General features: G+C 41.3%; 2 protein-coding genes across 2 annotated transcripts; one reads left to right on the forward strand and one right to left on the reverse strand.

Annotated features, from left to right (window-relative positions):
- Positions 1-6,280: 6,280 nt before the first annotated feature.
- LOC127654003 (microphthalmia-associated transcription factor-like) lies at positions 6,281-13,623 on the forward strand. The gene is made up of 9 exons (XM_052140916.1): positions 6,281-6,460; positions 6,847-7,068; positions 8,169-8,264; positions 8,462-8,576; positions 9,616-9,708; positions 10,160-10,216; positions 10,514-10,589; positions 11,278-11,425; positions 12,601-13,623. Exons 1-9 carry the CDS (start codon positions 6,428-6,430, stop codon positions 12,997-12,999), a joined length of 1,239 nt encoding a protein of 412 aa, XP_051996876.1. The 5' UTR covers positions 6,281-6,427; the 3' UTR covers positions 13,000-13,623.
- A 1,737-nt stretch (positions 13,624-15,360) lies between these two features.
- On the reverse strand, positions 15,361-18,443 carry eevs (2-epi-5-epi-valiolone synthase). Its single transcript, XM_052140915.1, has 5 exons — positions 18,073-18,443; positions 17,167-17,800; positions 16,850-17,086; positions 16,330-16,582; positions 15,361-15,897 (listed from the first exon to the last, which is right to left on the reverse strand). Exons 1-5 carry the CDS (start codon positions 18,201-18,203, stop codon positions 15,812-15,814), a joined length of 1,341 nt encoding a protein of 446 aa, XP_051996875.1. The 5' UTR covers positions 18,204-18,443; the 3' UTR covers positions 15,361-15,811.
- Between the last annotated feature and the right edge of the window lie 1,140 nt (positions 18,444-19,583).

Here is a 19,583-nt window from a genome sequence, read left to right on the forward strand (position 1 = left end):
GTCTAATTGCAGTAGCGTGAGGAGAGCGGCATAAAAAGCAGAAAACGGAGAGCCTCGAGAGGGAGAGCGGACACCAAGCCAAGAGAAACTAATTGTTGTGATAATATTGTGAAAGTAAAAAAGATTAAAAGAAGCCTTACCTTTGACGCTGTTTCCTGTCCCTTCCTTAGTGGAAAGTGTTACACTGGTGCCGAAACCCGGACATTAAAAAAACCCATAATAATGGAACAGAGTCGCCCCATAGAGTCCTCCCAGCTGGCTGAAGTCCTCCAGTCCCTCGCGACACTCCACCAGAGCCACCAACAATCCCTGCTTGAGCTCCGCAAGACCAGGATCGCCGCTTTTTGAAATCATGCGGCTCAAGCAGAGGACCGCTCGCCATCCGAGCCTCCTCAGCCAGGAGGCCGCCCAGCCGCAGCCGCGACCCTCGACACCCACGCCACCTTGCCCCCACCCGCGTACAGAAGATGGGGCCGGCAGATCGACCCAGAGGCGCTTCATCGACCTGTTTGAGAGAACGGCGGAGATTTGGGGTGGCCCCAAGACCAGTGGGCAGCCCGCCTAGTCCCTCTCCTGTCCGGGAAGCACAACTCGCGGCCCAACAACTGCCGGCAACAAGCCTCCTGGCTTACACCGACCTGAAGAAAGCCATCCTGCAACGGGTTGGTCGGTCCCCAGAGGAAAGTCGCCAACTCTTCCGGCCTTAAAACTGGAGAAATCCGACCGCCCGCTCGCTGCCGCCCAACGGCTCGCGGATGCGGTCGGAGGTGGCTGCTTGCGCTGGACCGCGGGCGCCGAGGAGCTCGTCGACCAGGTGGTACTGGAGCAGTTTGTCCAGCGCTTGCCCCGAAGACGGCCGAGTGGGTCCAGTGCCACCGCCCGGCGCCGCTGGAGGAAGCCGTCCGCTCGCTGGAGGACCACATGGCGGCGATTCCGAGGGCGGATGAGCCCTCTCTGTCTGTCTCCCCTTTCCCTGTGTCTTCCCCTGTTTTTTTTCCCTCCCCTCTTCCCTCTCGCTCTGCTCTCTCCCCAGGGTCCGCTCCTGCCCCCGCGAGGCGTGGAGCTGCTCACGCCCAGCTCCCCGGTCTTGGGAACGCCCACCAAGCCCTTCTCCATCCTTCAGCCGCCTCCTCCTCAGGTGGGGGCTCGCCAGCACGGTGCGGCCGCAGCGCCTGGGCCGGTCTGCTGGAGGTGCGGGACCCGACCACTTCCGGATCAGTGCCCGCTGATGGAAATAGGGGCGTGGTACGGGTCTCCGATGTTCCACAGGCTGCCCCCGATCGGGTTGGAGCGCATCGGATTCCGTAAGAATCTAGGGTACATACCAAGCTTTGTTGGATACCGCTGTAACCAGACCACCATCCACCAACGCTTGGTTCAACCCGGGCTTTGGGCTCAGCTAAACTGGTGAGGGTAGGTGGTACACGGGATATTCACAAATATCCCGTGGTGACTCTGGCGATCAAATTCAGGGAGAAAAACATAGTGTAGAGGCAGCTGTTAGTCCCTCACTCACCCATCCGCTAATTTTGGGTACGGATTGGCCGAATTTTAGAAAGTTATTGAGGGAGTTTGTGCGGATGGGTCCTGCGCGAGAGTGAAGGGGTGTGTGATGTGCGATGCTTTGGCGGGGAGGCGGAGCTAGGGCCGCCCTCGACTGCTCCGAAGTGACGGGAAGGGGCGAGGTGGACGCCTCCTCTCCGGAATTCCCGGAGGGGACTTCCCTTGGAGCAGTCGCGGATGATACCCTTAAGCACGCTTTGACCAAGTGAGAGTAATCGATGGTCAACAACTCCGCCGGTGTCGCCGCCTCATATCCGTGATTTTTCGCTTATTAAAGATCGCTATACAGGGTGACGAGGACGTCCAAACAAAAGAGGAAGTAACACAATTATTGATTCCACGGAGCCGCCGGAAATGGTTTTCCAGGCGGCTCACTATAATCCTATGGCCGGTCACCTAGGGGAACTAAAAACACTTCTCCGCCTAATAGCCCGCTTCTATTGGCCGGGCATTGGCGTGACGCCCGCGAGGTGGTGTGCGGCGCGTCGCGAATGTCAGCTGGTAAACCCACCGCCACCCCAAAAGCGCTTTTGCGCTCTCTACCATTAATCGAGGTCCCCTTCGAAAGAATTGGGATGGACCTCGCCGGGCCATTAGAACGGTCAGCACGCCGGACATCGCCGCGTTAGTCCTAGTGGATTACGCCGACGCGATATCCGGAAGCAGTGCCTCTGAGCAACATCTCCGCGACGTAGTGTTGCAGGGGCACTCTTCAAGATAATCTCCCGGTGGGGATTCCGAAAGAAATCCTCACCGATCAAGGCACAACTTTTATGTCACGGACACTTCGCTAACTTTACGAGCTCTTGGGCATTAAATCGATTCAAGACTAGCGCTTACTCATCCTCAGACAGATGGCCTAGTGGAACGGTTTAATAAAACGCCAAAAACATGATTCGTGAATTGCAGCATCGATGACGCTTAGAAATTGGGATAAGTGGCTAGACCCCTGTTATTTGCGGTACGAGAGGTCCCGCAAGCCTCCACCGGTTCTCCCCGCTTGAGCTGCTGTACGGGCGACGCTCCGCGGTGTCCTCGATGTCATCCGTGAAAATTGGGAGGAGGGACCTTCTAATGCCAAAAATGAAATTCAATACGTCTTGATCTTCGAGCAAAGCTCCACACACTGGGGCGATTAACACAAGAGCATTTGCTCCAAGCTCAAGAACGCCAACGCCGGCTGTATGACAGGGGTGCTCAGCTACGGAATTTGCACCGGAGATAAAGTGCTTGTATTACTCCCAACATCGAAGCTCAAAATTACTCGCCAAGTGGCAAGGACCGCTTGAGGTCACACGACGCAGTAGGGGATCTCGATTATGAAGTCAAACGCATCGATAGAGGGGCGCTACAAATATATCACCTCAACCTCCTGAAATTGTGGAGGGAGGAGGCGGCCTCTGTGACGCTGGCCACGGTAGTTCCGAGAGGGCGGAGCTCGGACCGAGGTAAACAAAAACTACAATCTTAACACTCCGTCACTTGTGGGGACCAGCTCTCACCGCTGCAGCTCACAGAGGTTTCCGAAGTTACAAAAAGAGTTTGCGGACGTGTTTTCCCTCTCCGGCCGCACTGAACCTCATACAGCACCACATCGAGACCGAGCCGGCGCTGTGGTGCGCTGTCGCCTTATCGCTAGTCCGAACATAAAAAGAAAGTCGCTCGAAGAATTAGATGCAATGCTCGATATGGGCGTAATAGAGGAATCCCACAGTGATTGGTCCAGCCCGGTTGTTCTTGTTCCCAAGAGTGATGGGTCGGTTCGGTTCTGTGTGGATTACAGGAAAGTCAACGCTGTGTCTAAATTTGACGCTGCACTCAATGCCCCGCGGTTGATGAACTGCTCGATCGGGTTAGGTACTGCTCGATTTTACTCGACCCTGGATTTAACAAAGGGCTATTGGCAGATCCCCTTGACACCAATGTCCCGCGAGAAAACAGCCTTCACCACGCCGCTTGGATTACACCAATTTGTGACGCTCCTTTCGGTTTGTTCGGGGCCCCAGCCACGCTCCAGCTGACTCATGGATCGGATCCTCAGACCGCGATACCGCTGACGCCGCTGCCTATTTGGATGACATTATCATCTATAGCAATGATTGGCAGCGCACATGCATCATCTGAGGGCCGCCCTGAGATCGCTGCGACGGGCGGGCTCACGGCAAACCCTAAGAAGTGTGCGGTTGGGCGGTGGAGGTACGGTATCTGGGGTTCCACTTGGGTCATGGCCAGGTGCGCCCCCAAATTGAAAAGACTGCGGCGACTAGTGACTTGCCCTAGACCTAAGACCAAAAAGGGGTGAGACAGTTCCTGGGGCTGGCTGGCTATTACAGAAGATTTGTGCCTAATTATTCGGACGCCACCAGCCCGCTGACTGATCTCACTAAAAAGGGGGCTCCAGATCCGTCCAATGGTCGGAGCAGTGTCAACAGGCGCTACGCAGATTAAAGCTGCACTTTGTGGGGGCCGCTTTACATGCACCTGATTTTCTCTCCCTTTTATTTTGCAGACGGACGCTTCAGACAGAGGGCTGGGGGCCGCATCAAGCAGCTGGTGGAGGGGAGGAGCTCGGTGCTGTACATTAGTCGGAAGCTCTCCTTAAGGGAGACTAAGTACAGCACCGTGGAAAAGGAGTGTTTGGCCATCAAGTGGGCGGTCCTCACCCTCCGCTACTACCTGCTGGGGCGGCCTTCACCCTCTGTTCGATCATGCCCCACTCCAGTGGCTCCACCGCATGAAGGATACTAACGCCCGGATCACCCGCTGGTATCTCGCCTCCAGCCTTTTAAATTCAAGGTGATCCACAGACCGGGTGCAGATGGCTGCCGCGACTTCCTCTCCAGAAATGGGGGAGTGGTAGGCAGGTCGGATGACGCCTCGCCTGAGTCGGGCGGTGGGGGTATGTGGCAGCGGGGCGTGGTCAAGCTCCGTCCGGGAGAGAGAAGCGTAAGGGCGCCACACCTGGGCCAAATTATGTCTAACACCTGTGTCTAATTGCAGTAGCGTGAGGAGAGCTGCATAAAAAGCAGAAAACGGAGAGCCTCGAGAGGGAGAGCCCGACACCAAGCCAAGAGAAACTAATTGTTGTGATAATATTGTGAAAGTAAAAAAGATTAAAAGAAGCCTTACCTTTGACGCTGTTTCCTGTCCCTTCCTTAGTGGAAAGTGTTACAGGGGGTTACCCGGCGAAACTGCACCCGCTGCCGCCCCCAAATCGCCCCCAAATCGGGAAGAAGGAGCAATGCGGGGTGCAGCTGGGGTGCACCCCGCATTGCATCAACAGAAAGCAAGCCGCGACCGCAACGTGGTCATGGTCATGTTCTTGCAGTGAGAACATGAACCATCCACAAACGCCGCCTCGGTGTGATCGCGGCCCAAACACACGAGACAGCGCCTGTGGCCGTCTGAAGCGGAGAGCACTCTACCGCATCCAGGAACGACACAGGGGCGGAAAGGCATCTTGAAAAAGACGCATCCTTAAAAGGACGTTCAACGCAGCTGTGTTTGCTCTTTTAGAGAAAATTACTCTTTTAGTAAAAACTCTTTTAATACACAGTGTGTGTGTGTATGTGTCTCGCGCTGTCGGCGCTCAGGGGCAACAATGCACGCCGTGCAATGAGAAGGAGAAAGCCGCTGTTGTGCGCCGTCAAGATCCAACAGCATGCAGATCGTCAGAGGAAAACAGGAACGTTTGAGTGGTGTGTAACTCGCAGCAAACTGCAGACAGACCATCGGCTCCGAAGAAATTTTCTGACTAAACTTCCGTATTTGCCCCGCTTAAATACCCGTATGTCCAGGGGCGGGGTATGCAAATACTGACTGCCAACTCCCATTGGCCCTTTTCAATAGGTCAGAGGTGAATATCGGCGCTCAAGAGAGACCCCTAGTGCGCTTCTCCGACACAACGTGGAGAGAGCGACAGAAGGGGAACTAAGGACACATCAAGGGAATTAAACCATTTGTTATATAAGTATTTAAACTCAAATCTGTTCACATGCAGTTTTGCTTTTGGTTGTTAACTTTTATATTAGATCTTTATTTAATTTTTTTTGCTTTGTCATCACCAGTCATATATCCATATATTCTGTTGGGCTCAGTATAAGCAAGTTTCTAGGGAGAATAATGTACCAATGCAAAATAATCTACTAATATATTACCTCTAGGAGTTTTGTTATTTAGTGTGATCCGTTGAGGATTAGCATATTGATGTGTTGTCATAATATACTGTATATCCCACATGTCCTTGTTTATAGACAAAATTAATATTAGTTTTTAATTATAGTTTATAGGTCCTAATTATCAACAGGTTTAGCCTGATATGAATTGTCTGTGTGGATTTATCTGTGCTTAAATGCATGTGGCAAGCTTGTGCAGTTTTTATTAAGAATGCAATTGCCAATGTCCCATCAGGCCACAGCATTCTCTTGCCTCTCTTTTCCCCTTCAACATTTCAGAGATAACTCCGTCTTAAACTGTCTTGTTTTTAGACAAACAGTGGTAGTGATTGTATGCCAGATGCTGAGAACAAACAATGTTTTATGCTGTTTGAGTGGAACTAAAGATGAAACGTTAGTTAGCCGTAAGCCAGTTTCAGATTAGACATGTAACCCATCAGTTCAAAGAGCTTTTTGTGAAATTGGAATGGTGACGTCAAATGAACTCTATAAAGGCATAAATTCATCGTTTGGGTAGAAAAACAATATGAGAAGAGCAAGTTAACCTCCCATCCCATAAATACGCTTTCTCTTTTTCCTTTGGCATTGATAGGTTCAGCTGGCCAAGACGACTGGTCAGTTCTTGCACATCACAAACTGAATCCATAAAGGGAATATTTAGTTGACAAGTAATTAGTCTTTTTTTTAACATGTTGGAAATGCTTGAGTACAGTCACTACCAGGTGAGACAAGATTCTATTTATTGATCTACAATATAAATTATTTTCAGATTGTTTGCAGTTATCTTTAATAGTACATTTTATAACACTGTGACATTAACTTTTTATACTGATCAGACTAATGTGTTTTTATACATTATGCAATAATGCAATAATGCATTTTGTAGCATTATTAAAATATTTTCACAGAAAGCATGTGTAAGACACTTATCTCATGCTTTCTTAAGGCTAAAGTGCATCTTTAAAAAAAAAAAATGAATAGGCTATTATCTTTGCAGTCTATCCAGACGAAAGCATAAGCCAATAATCGAATGTGCCGATAGCATGTGGTATTAGTATGTGTCTGAATGTCTGCCTGACCATATTGGCGCCAACTCCTTTTCTTTCAGGTTCTGTCCCACCTGGAGAACCCCTCTAAGTACCACCTTCAGCAAAGCCAGAGACAGCAGGTGAAGCATTACCTGTCCAGTGCGCTGGGAGCCAAGCTAAGCCCACAGGCCAGCACAGGGCCAGGCCCCAGCCAGCCACCGGAGCACGGAATGCCCCCTGGTCCAGGAGCCAGTGCTCCCAATAGCCCAATGGCCCTTCTCACCCTCAACTGTGAGAAAGAGGTAGATTTAAAGCTAGCATTGCCAGTTATATCAGTCATAGGCATTTTCAGATAATAAACAGGGATAGGGACATTGAAAGGATTCCAACAGAGCATACTTTTTCCAAGAATGAGAAACATCATATCCATGCCTTAGATTATTGAGCCAAGTGGAATTTAAATGCAACATCCGTGTTAAGTTGCATGATTAGTGTCCAGTAGGACTTTTTTTTCTTGCAAAAATAACCTATTCACATTGATCAGTTCAATGGAAACGAATCTAAAGAAGATCATCCGGCTTAAATTGAAATTTATGTTGTTTTTTAGTCAAGCCCTAAAATCATATAAAATAATTCTTCTACTTGTAGTATCAGACAGTTACCATAAGTTGCACGGTTCAAACCAAATAGTTTTCAGGTTTCTCGCTCTGTTTCTATCTTTAAACTTCTTTGAATGAGTGCTGTAAGGGTTTCTAGGAAAGGTGTGTGAATGATTTATGTACATGACATATGAACCATTTTCATTGTATTACCAGCTCACAGAGTCTTTTCTCTATTAAGATTTTGATTTCACATTTAGTCATTTTAATAAAAAAATGTATTTGGTCTCTATCATTATTAGTAATTTAGCATATGTCATTAGCCAAGTTATGATGAGTCATGTAATGAATTCCCTATTATCAAAAAAAAACTGCTTAATAAATCTACTCTGCTTAAGATTTAAAGGAACACAAAGGGAGTTATCATCGAAATTTCAAAGCTGCTCTTGTTCATAAAACGAAAGGCTGTAAAATTTAAGTGCAAATATGAAATCATTCACTCATCCTTATGTTGTTCTAAACTTATATGACTTTATTCTGTGAAACACAAAAGGCAAAACTATGCAGTATGTTGGTCTCAGTCACCAATCACTTTCCTTTAATCTTTTTTCTCTGCAATGAAAGTGAATGGAGACTGAGATTAACAATCACTAAACTCCTTTTGTGTTCTATAAGAAAATAAAGTCTACAGGTTTGAGACAACATTTTTGGGTGAACTATGCCTTTAAGCACTCATAACAAAGATATCCAAACACATTGTGCTGTTGTTTAATATAATAATAATAATTTCTCAATTGGCACAGATGGACGATGTAATTGAAGACATCATAAGTTTGGAATCGAGCTATAATGATGACATTCTTGGCTTCATGGATGCAGGACTTCCAATGACTAATACGGTAACAGACCAAAAAGCTTTTTATAATGCTACACATTATAGCACTTTAAACAAGTATATCGATTTTATATAGCAATCCTGTGTCATGCAAAAAAAAAAAAAAAAGATGAAAACTATTCATGTTCTTTTCACCTTAACGTTCAGCACATATTTCATTGAAATCCTGAATTTATTTGATAGTGGATTATTACCTTTCAGATACCACTGTCTGGAAACCTGTTGGAAATGTACAGCAATCATGATCTTCCTCCATCAGGGGTTTCCATTAGCAACTGCCTATCTAATTTACCGGCTGCCAAAAGGGAATTGTCTGGTATACTCACATTCTCATATCTATCAATATAATTAAAGGAATAGTTCGCTCAGAAAATAAGAAGCATTCTGTCATTACTTACTCAACTAAATGTCATTCCAGACACATATGACATTCTTTCTTCCATTGAACACAAAGGAAAAACAGCTTTTTGACGTATAATTAAAGTGAGTGGTGACTCATGGCTGTCAAGCTCCAAAAAATGTCAAAGAATACCATACAACCACTGTAAAAGTTGTCGAAACGACACATAATTTATTATTACAAGACTTCTGAAGCCATAAGATCACTTTGTGTGACGATTTGTGTGAAATTTAAGCCATTATCCACTTTTGATTAACTCCTGTTAGCATCTCCCAAATCAAATATTGTGACTGTTGGGTTTCCTTGGGTGAACTTTTCTTTTAAAATGGCCGTAAACAATTTAAGGAACATTCTGGGTTCAATACAAGTTCAGCTCTGTCAACAGCATTTGTGGCGTAATGCAAAAATCTGTGTTACAGGGAGGCACGTACAATAGAAGTAAATTGGGCCAATCCGTAAATGTTAAAAAACTCACTGTTTCAAAAGTATAGGCACAAAAACAATATGCATGTTAACAGGATTTTAGTGGGATAAATTCACTTACTAACCCTTTCTGTGTAAAGTTATGTCCAGTTTTACAACTTTGTTCCCATGACGACACTAAAACCTTAAAATGACAATTTTTTTTAACTATTTAAACAACATAACAGCTCAAATGATACACAAGTTTTTACAGAAGAATTAAAGTGCTTTTATAACATTTTAAGCTTTACATTTCTGCTTATAAAATCTTCAAAAAATTGGCCCCATCCACTTCCATTGTAAGGACGAGTCAAAATTATTTATATAATTATAGTTATCAACATTTATGCCACAAATGCTGTTTATTGAGGGTTACGTGTACTGAACCAAGAATATTTCTTCAAGTGACCAGCAAGCTTATCAATAAAAGTTATCCATATTGTGTGTAGTTAACAATGCACAATATTAATGAAAGATATATTGTATTAAACAGTTACCCCAGCACCTGGCATGATGCACATAATGGACAAACCTGGACCGTGTGGCAAGTTTGACTCTTATCAAAGACTGGAAGGCTTTCCAGTTGGTATGTTTTCCTTTTTATCTGCCTCTGAATTAAGCATATAAAGACATTTGTGGCATAATCTACTGTCAATATTCTGTTTATTTATGTCCAGAACACATTACAGGCAGTTGACCTATGTTTAAAATTGAAATTACTTTTACATTTACAATAGAGTCAAGAACAAAATATTTAACAAACCCACAGTTGGAATGTGTAAAAAATTGCCTCTATGAAATTGATCAAGAAAATGCACACCATACAGAGAAATGACTGTAGAATATGCTGCATAAACACACACATATTTACATATGTTTGAAGAATTTTGTGCGCAGCAATAAGCTAGAATGCATTTTCACACTAGAGAATATACTGTAGAGTTTAAATATGAACTCTGTATTAAAATGCTTTAATAGTTTTGATGAATAGAAGCGATATGGGCTGTTTCAACTATTAATATGATTATGTGTTGCAGAAGCAGAGGTCAGAGCTTTGGCAAAAGAAAGGCAAAAGAAGAACAACCACAACCTAAGTGAGTCTTATCATCACATTGTGTATTGTATACATGTACAGTTGTCATAAAATCTTAATGTTTTTATTTTTTAAAGATGATCAAAATGTCCCTTATAAGACAACAGCCCATGGAAATCTGTTAAAAAGCTGTTTATTAGAGACATATTTTGCATATTTTGCAGCAAGTGTTATATTAGATTAGAGATCATGTCATTTAAGTTGTAGACTGGGAGCTTTATATAATATAATATGCTAAACTGACCTCATAAAAGATTCTCATCTGACAATATCTTTACTCTCTATTCTATCCTTCCAGTTGAACGAAGACGGCGCTTTAATATAAATGACAGAATTAAGGAGCTGGGGACATTAATTCCCAAATCAAATGACCCGTAAGTTTCACAATGCTTTAAGGTTTAGAGAGGATTTTGAATGTACTTTTTATTGAAAATGTTATGTTTTATAAATATAGCTAAATTAAGTTTTAAGTAATAATTCAATTAATTTGGTTAACAATTACATATAATTGTGTTCACATATACATACATAAAGTAGCAGTAACCTAAATAATATCTTTGCATTAGAGAACAAAATTTATAAGAAGTGTAGTTTAAAGAATACACTTTTTAGTGCAAAACATGTCACCAAATTACATTGGTTTGTTTTCAAACGATAAAGCATTAGAAAATTCATTTGTTTTTTTCTAGATGTTAAACTTATTGTGACATGTCTAATTGTCATACCCACATCACTCTCCAACCAATCCCATCCTTCATGAACTAATTCCCTGGACTTCTGATTATTATTCTCACCTGTTCATCATTTCCCTATCAGCTATTCATCTGTATATACAGACTTCCTTGTTCAGTCATCTTTTGTCTAGTCTCCCATTATATTAACTGCATGTATGCACGTTGCTTAGCCAGTTGAGTCAATAAAGTCCCATGAAAGATATACCTTTTGGGGCCACTGTACTGTATATGTGTACTAATATGTCTGTGCCATATGTGTAAGCTTAGTTATTACATACAGATGCCTAATGTACTGTAAACTTAATCTTTTTGGATCTTTGTTTTGCAGGGACATGAGATGGAACAAGGGGACCATTCTGAAGGCTTCTGTGGATTATATTAAGAAACTGCAGAAAGAGCAGCAGAAAGCAAAAGATCTGGAGAACATGCAAAAGAGACTAGAACATGCAAATAGACACCTAATGCTTCGTATTCAGGTAAACAGCATTAGAAACAACAGCTCACAATACAGATTGTGATTGATTATAAGGTCTTTAACTAGTCACATGTTCACATTTTTGTGTTCAAGCATGTTTCAACATGTCCTTTAACAAAATGCTATTTTACTGTAACCAGCTTCACGAGAAAGCCACCTGGGATGTTTTTAAACAGTACTAAAGGTGTTCCCATGTATGATGACCACTTGCTGGCTGCTTTTCCTTCACTATCCAGTCCAAATAATACATTAAAAAGAAATATAAATGAATAAATAGATAAATACAATTTTAGCAGTTTCAATAATTTAAGCATAACCCTTTAGATCAAAAGCTGAAAAAAGTAATAAATAAATCAGTTACTGTAAGTCCCTTTTGAAAAGACCATCTTAAACTGGCAAACATTTGCCCAAATAGTTTTTTGCTGGTTAAAAATGCTTTGGGCCCAGTTGCAAGATACCACTACTCTAAAATGAGAAAACCTTAGTTATAATTGTAAGTGCATTGTCAATAAGGGTGTTCTTAACTTATATGGTTTCTTGCAACCGGCTGCTGGTGTTGGTCTAGCTCAGGGGTGACCAACCCTGCTCCTTGAGAGCTACCTTCCTGCAGAGTTTAGCTCCAACACACCTGCCTGTCATTTTCAAGTAATCCTAAAGACCTTGATAAGCTGGTTCAGTTGTTTTTGATTAGGGTTGGATCTAAACTCTGCAGGAAGGTAGCTCTTCAGGAGCAGGGTTGGTCACCCCTGGTCTAGCTGGTTGACAAGCAAAACCTTTGATGCCAAACTGGTGATGCTGGTCAGCCAAGGATGTCTTCCTGGTTAATTAACTGTTGTAAAGAAGGAACCACCAGCATCGAAAACGCAACAATTGCCGGTGACCAGCAGTGCTGGGTAGTAATGGATTACATGTAATCTGGATTGTGTATGGGCATGCATTCTGGATTCACTGTAAATGTTCATTATGAACAAGATTCTGAACGAGACAATGGATTCCTATGGAGCTCAAACATACGTTCGCTGTCAAACCGAAGGTTTTTTTATGAAGAGCAGATTTTTTTTAAATTTGGACTACAAAGAAGACTGATCGGCCAATGAGATATGAACTTGATGGTTTATGTTATGCTAACATGTGTGTGTGTGTGTCTGTTTGTCATTTTTGTTCATTCGTGTCCAGGATTTTGAGATGCAAGCCCGTGCTCATGGACTCGCCATTGTTGCCTCGCCCACTCTTTATTCCTCTGACCTGGTTGCTCGAGCGATCAAGCGAGAGCCTGGTATGGGGGACTGCACCTCTGATCTATACCCTCACCTCCCCAGCCCCGACATCTCCCGGCCCACCACTCTGGACCTCAACAACGGCACCATCAGCTACAATGACAGCCCTACAGAGGAGGGGGAACCGGGATTCTATGACAGCCCCACCAAGGACTCCAGCAAGTCGGATGACATGCTAAACGACAACACTCTGTCTCCAGTGGGCAGCAATGACCCTCTGCTGTTCTCTCCAATTTTATCCAACAACAGCAGTAGCAGCAGCAGCAGCAGTATGGATGAACATGAGAATGGCTGTTAGCATTGCGAGCAAACTTGGAGGAACCAAAGTTAGATGATTAGATGTTTCTATCTTTGTTTAATGAAATGTTACAGAGAGTGTGGAGTCTACAATGTATAAAACATTTTCTTAGTCAGTTTTGTCTTGTTTTCCACAAAAATATCGAAACATCCTTTAAACAAGACAAAATTAGCTTTAGAAGCAAAATTGTATAAGATAATAGGACTTTTTTCCAGAGAATATATCTTGAATGAAGGTTATTTTTCTTGCCCCATTTTTTTCTTGTTATAAGCATAAACCTCACATTATTTTTGTGAGTTTATTATGATTAAATATTTGTACTGGAACATAAGACAAAAATACTGTTCAAGTAAAACAAAATTGCAGTATATTGGAAAATGATACCATATGGCTTGTAACTACATTCAGTTGTGGTGTGTACACAAGGTGGTTTCCTTTCAATCCAAATTATGTGTAACATGAAGACCATAATTAAGTACAATATTTATATTAACAGTATTATTTTTAGAATATTTAGTGTAAATATTTTTTTATTGTATCATTTGAGTGTACTCGTTTAGACTGACTGTGGTTTTTACAGTGCATTGATTAATTAAGGATTTCTATGAAAAAAATATGAAGAATTCCCAGACATTTCAAAGTAAAATTCCAGCATAAAACCATAACGTTTTGAAGTATACCATGTTTTATAAGCACATTTGTATTGCTAATATGACTGAGCATAATTTAATTCAAGCTAATTGTCAAATTGTGAGCCCAAAGAACTGCCTTTGAGTACATCAATGTCTGTACCTTATCCATAGGGTGAGGAATGTTGTCTCTGGAAGTCATCCTAGTTTACTAAGCAATGCCAATTCTCAAGTCCTCAGAGGGCCTTGATATTGTTTTGGATCTATGCAGAAGATATGGAAATGTACAAGCTTCAAATTGTGGAGGTGTGCCAAATTCAGTTCACTTTAACATAACCTTGAGACCAACTTCAGAAACATTAACAGAGGACTGTTAGTAGTATAAACAGTCTAGTTTAGGACATACAAATTATTAGTGGTGCTTGCTCATACTTTGGGGATTTGAAGAAACATTTAATCCTAAGTATTAAATGATAACACATAACACATCCCACACCATTACTCCTATGGACGTATGTGATACCACAAAAATTAGCAGCTTGTTGTGGAGAGATAAGCTACTACTGTACTTTTCAATGCGATTGGACTTCACCAGTCATGGCAAACTCTAAAACAGGTGAAAAATTCCCATATCTAGGTAACAGAATATCATAGAGACTTGGGCGTGGGCTCTCCAAAAGGTTTTCACCAAATCAACTACATTTTACACATTAAGTCTTTGCGAAGTTAATCGTGTTGACTACATCCACTGGCCATGGGTGAAGTCCTTTTAGGCTGTTTATAGCTTGCTCATACGGCCCCACCAAAAGAGACTGAGGAGTTGGAAATTCTATGCATCCATCCATTTTTTCTCCTCTTTTGCCAAAACCTCATATGAGAACCCAAAGGTTGGCTTTTTTTTTTTTTCTCTTGAGATATTCCTAGTTTTTTACATGTCCCCATTTACCCACTACCATTTGAACTTTGGACGTGCATATGATTGCTGTAGTTTGTCTAAACAAGCTGAGGCTAGCTTATCTATCATGTCACTTGAGGAGTTTGCAGGGAATTTGACCTACAGATTTGAATAGAGTTCTCTCAGATAACTGCAGCAAGGGAGAAAATTTGTTTTATTTGTCCCCTAACATGGCAAATAAATTTGGTAGAGTGAATAAAAGCAGAAGATAGACTATAATGTAGTTAATAAAATTGCCCCTGCCCTGGATATGTTACAATGAATAAATATTCTATTCTATTCTACCCAAAATAATATAGGATGAGGTTTTAAAACTAATCAATTAGTAATTAAAATACCCTACACAGTATTGACTGTGTGGTCTATCAAGACTTCTAATCTTTTAAATGTTGTTGGACATTTTGAAAATACAGCTTTCATTGTAGGTACTACTAATATATTCAGGCAAAACCATCATCATCTACTCATTTTTATCGCAATGATCGAGAGGTGTATTCAATCAAATTTTTACTGATAAATGAGTGGCTTCTGAACAAATATATATATATATATATATATAAGGTATGATATTTTTCTTTGTTCTTAACAAGGCAATAAGGTATGAGTGTATGCTATTAGTGTTCTTAAAGATAAAGTGTAATAGTTTTAGACACAATGCATAATATTTTTTAAAGTGTTGCAAGGGCTGTCTTTTCTTTTTTTTATGGCTTACTTAAAGACAGAAAGATTCATTGAATACCAAGACTGTCAGTCTTTATTTCCCCTTCACATTTGTCCTAATGGTTGTGGTGTTCATCATAACAACAAACTATTAAAACTATTAAAACAATGTTTCTTTGTTACATAATGCACCTTTTCATAATACTGACTTGTTGTTCATAAGAGAATTGTTTATTATAAACCTGAAAGCATTACATAAACATTACATAAAACACAAGGCATATTTTACTTACAAAAATAATACTAAAAATTAAAAACCGATGATTTCATGATGATCCGAAGTGTCCCTTTATCAAGTATGAAATGGCGGGAAAGAAACCCTATAGAAAGATTTTCACATATTAAGTCAACCTTCTTCTATTCACAGTCATTTACAAAAATGGCATTTACATTAATGAAAAGCAATTGTCGTAACTGCATAACACTTAATGCATGCCCATAATGCCCACAGTATGCATGCCCATAATGTATACCATATGTAAACAGTGGTAAATCATTTAAACCGATTTTATCGAGGTGACCCAGTGCTGAGCTCATCACACCACTTCTCAAATGCTCTGAACAGAATTCCTTCATTGATGTCATTGAAGATTTCTAAGAGAGAAACAAGGAAAGAATATGAATTCTTCAAAATTCATATGACTTACAAACGTGCTTTGCTAAACACCCTTTAGAGATTGTAACAATATATTAAAATCACCATGGGTGCTTTTTGCTTCTTTTTTTTAATAACCTATGGTAAACATATTTGTACTTAATGAGAATATCTAGACTGAGAAAAATCTTTCATGGGAAAAATACATCAACAATGCCGTTTAGACCAAGGCTACGTGCACTGAAAACATTTTTAACCTAAAAATGTGCTTCGTGTGGAAAATGTACTGGTTTTATTTAAGTGGGGGAAAAAAACACTAAACCAACAAAACTACATTTTAAGGGTTAGATCAGTCAGAAAGAGCTCTTTAAGGTGACAATTGCAAAGTCTGGTCTTTAGGTTAGACCTTCTAAAAAGATTAATTGAATTACCTGCTCTTCCCAGACCTGTGGATAAGGGCATTCGAACAAGCCCACCAGAGTGTTGCAGTCGGTCACAAAGAGACTTCTGCACCAGAGCGAAGGAGCAATCTTGGTGCCAAACTGGCAGCTCAAGCCCTAGCATGCAACATATAATCCTGAACTTCTCCTCTTCTGTTAGTAGCCCCATTTCACGGGCCACGTACACCATGTAGGCCATATCGATGTTCACCGCTTCACCATGGAGAAGAGCAGGTAGAACTTTCTAAAAAGAGAAAGAGAACATTCCAGATGGATGAATAAGTGTTTCTGATACAGTAATTGCTGCATTGTGCAGCATGGAAACAATGCTCTGAAAGCAATACATTCTCAGTAATTTTTCCAGGCTGCCTACATTCCTAAACCAAAGTAGCTCACCCCTTAGAAGAATATTGAAAGCCTTGAGGTAAAACGGATCAGTCAGTAAATTATAACTGAACCCTGCCCTTTTAAAAATAGTCAAATGTACAGTAAAGGAAGTGAGTTAAAATACCATCTCAAGTTCTGGGCTGATCAGGTGACCGAAGTCAACCAGTCTGTCAAGATCATCCTCCCATAGGTTTGGAGCTAATTCTTCCAACATGGTTTCTATTGCAACACGTGTAGATACAGAAGCCGGGTCAATGTGGTCTTCTTCTAGCACCATAGTGGACTGGAATTTGGAGTCTAAGAGGAACTGGCCCTGAGTTTCCAGAAGTTCAAACAGCCCCCTGTGCTTCATGAGAGCCATCTAGAAGAAAATTAATAAAAAGATGGATCCACACAAAATACAACGCATGAAAGCAAATAACTAAGATACAATTAATTTACCTTAAGCATTTCTGCAAGCCCATTAGATATATGCCTCCTAGGAATGGTTTGTATAAAGGACCTATCCAAGAAGGCGGCAACGGGTGGAATGTAGGTGCCCAGCTTATTCTTGCAGTTTGCAAAGTTCACGCCCGTCTTTGCTCCCACGCTTGCATCGATGTAGGACAGGAGGGTTGTGGGAACACGGATGTAGGGCGTACGCCTTCTGTAGAGGGAGGCTGCAAGACCTACAATGTCGAGGCACACCCCACCTCCAATGGCAATGATGGGCTCTGTACGTCGGTCGATCCCGAACCTGTGGACTTCCTCCAGGATCTTCAGCGCCATTTCCATGCACTTGTTCTCCTCCGTAGTGGGCAGGGGCAGGATCCGGTACAGAACGTTTCGGGCCTCGAGGTAATCAGTGACCTGGGAACCATAGAGATTGTACACAACCTCATCCATGACTATGAAGCGTTTAAAGGGCGTGCTGCTGGACTGTATGGCCTCAAGCTGTTGAGTGTCTCTTATGTGGCCCAAAAGCAGTGTGTCATTGCTGGGGTCAAGAAGGTTTTTGGTCTGAGTAACTGTATATGTGAAGGTGATGGGGCTGACCACTGTCCAGGTGGTGCCATTTGAGGAGGTGCTTTCATAACTGAAACATACAAAGCTCATAGCTCATTCTGTAGCTTCTTTTTGAGAAGAAAAATCACAAAGCTAAATATTCAAGATATTAACAACGAAATCAATAAATGATCAGTTTAAGCATGTTAAAAGCAACCTGATTGCAATCTTTATGTTCTCAATATTTTATACATATAAAACTACAAACAATATTTAAAGTCTACTACAGTACCAAAACTTTTTGACATGACAGAAATGACATAATGTAAGCATTACTGTACTTTTTTGCTGATTTATACACACATTTTAGCAGCTGAAACTCGCCCCTTCAATCCTTGCTTCACATTTTGCCCCGCTTTGCGTTTCCATGTCCCTTTCACTTGCACCAGGCTGAAAACGGTCTCCTGCTTGTTGAGGTTTTGCACGTTGTCCATTGTCGAGCTCTCCAAGGTTGGGTGACAAACTAATATTTTGCTGGCGAATTTCACGTCTACTAACTCTTAACAAAAGTTCCTCAAGGTCTCTCCATATTTTGAGCGTCAATATATATTGTCAAGAAGTGCATCGGCAGGAATCGGGGAGGAGCTTGTGTGTGAAACTTATGAAAGATTCTCTCTCTCTCTCTCTCTCTCTCTCCGAAACATGAGCTTTCATGGATCATGAACTTATACAACAAAAACGTTCACTAAATGACAAGTTTGGAGACCACACATGCATGAAACGCCCCGTAGCAGGTGAATTATGAAATATGGTGAGACAGATGTTACATGAGGGCTAAACGATGGACAGGCATTCTGGCAAGCGTGTTTCATTCTCAGGACTGTCAATGATTTAAAGAAGGCAATGACTTGCACCCTCAAAGTGGTTGGGATTACAACAATGATCCTGATATTGTGCAATGTTTCAATGTTGTATTCGTTTTAATCCATTTTTAAAGGAAGATAAGGAAAAGTGGAGTTGGTTTAAAATGAAGAAACTGGTCTATCAGGTTTGCTGACGTGTGATAAGCAACCATGTGTACGTAAAAAGTTAGTGCAGACCCTGGTCTTGACCTTTGCATGCCACATAGTCCAAAATGTCAAGTGATCCAACATTCATTATGAACTTTGGAATTACTTTTCGTGTTTTCTCTTTTTTCTTTTTGAGTAGATAGCCAGACCAATTTTAAGTGAATATACTCAGAATATACAGAATCTATAAAGAAAAAAAATCTATAGATAAATAAACAAATATGTATATATTTATAGAAAAATATTAAGATTTTTTTAAATACTAATATATATACATATATATATATATATATATATATATATATATATATATATATATATATATATATATATATATATATATATATATATATATCAAGTCTGAGATTACATGAAGAGACAGAAGCAATTGAGACTAAATAGATAGAAGAACTGTACTTGGAACATCCTATCTGCCAACAACCAAGAAAAACTGTGTCCAGGTGTTGTTTTAAAGGCAAAGGTGGTCACACCAAATATTGATTGAGCTTTTTTATGTTTACTGGACTTTGTATGACATTAAGTGATACATGAAAACTATTCATTTCATTATTTTTGAAGACATCTTCACCATGCAACTTTTTTGACAAGTGCCTAAATATATATATATATATATATATATATATATATATATATATATATATATATATATATATATATATATATATATATTTTTTTTTTTTTTTTTTCAAAATTATTGATCGCCAATCTAAAATGTGTTATAGCATGGTAAAGTATCATCTCCCTGAGCAGTTAAGGTACATGTCAAGAAAAATATTTTGCAAT

This window comes from Xyrauchen texanus, chromosome 13 (assembly GCF_025860055.1).
Source record: "Xyrauchen texanus isolate HMW12.3.18 chromosome 13, RBS_HiC_50CHRs, whole genome shotgun sequence".
NCBI classification, from domain to species: Eukaryota; Metazoa; Chordata; class Actinopteri; order Cypriniformes; family Catostomidae; genus Xyrauchen; species Xyrauchen texanus.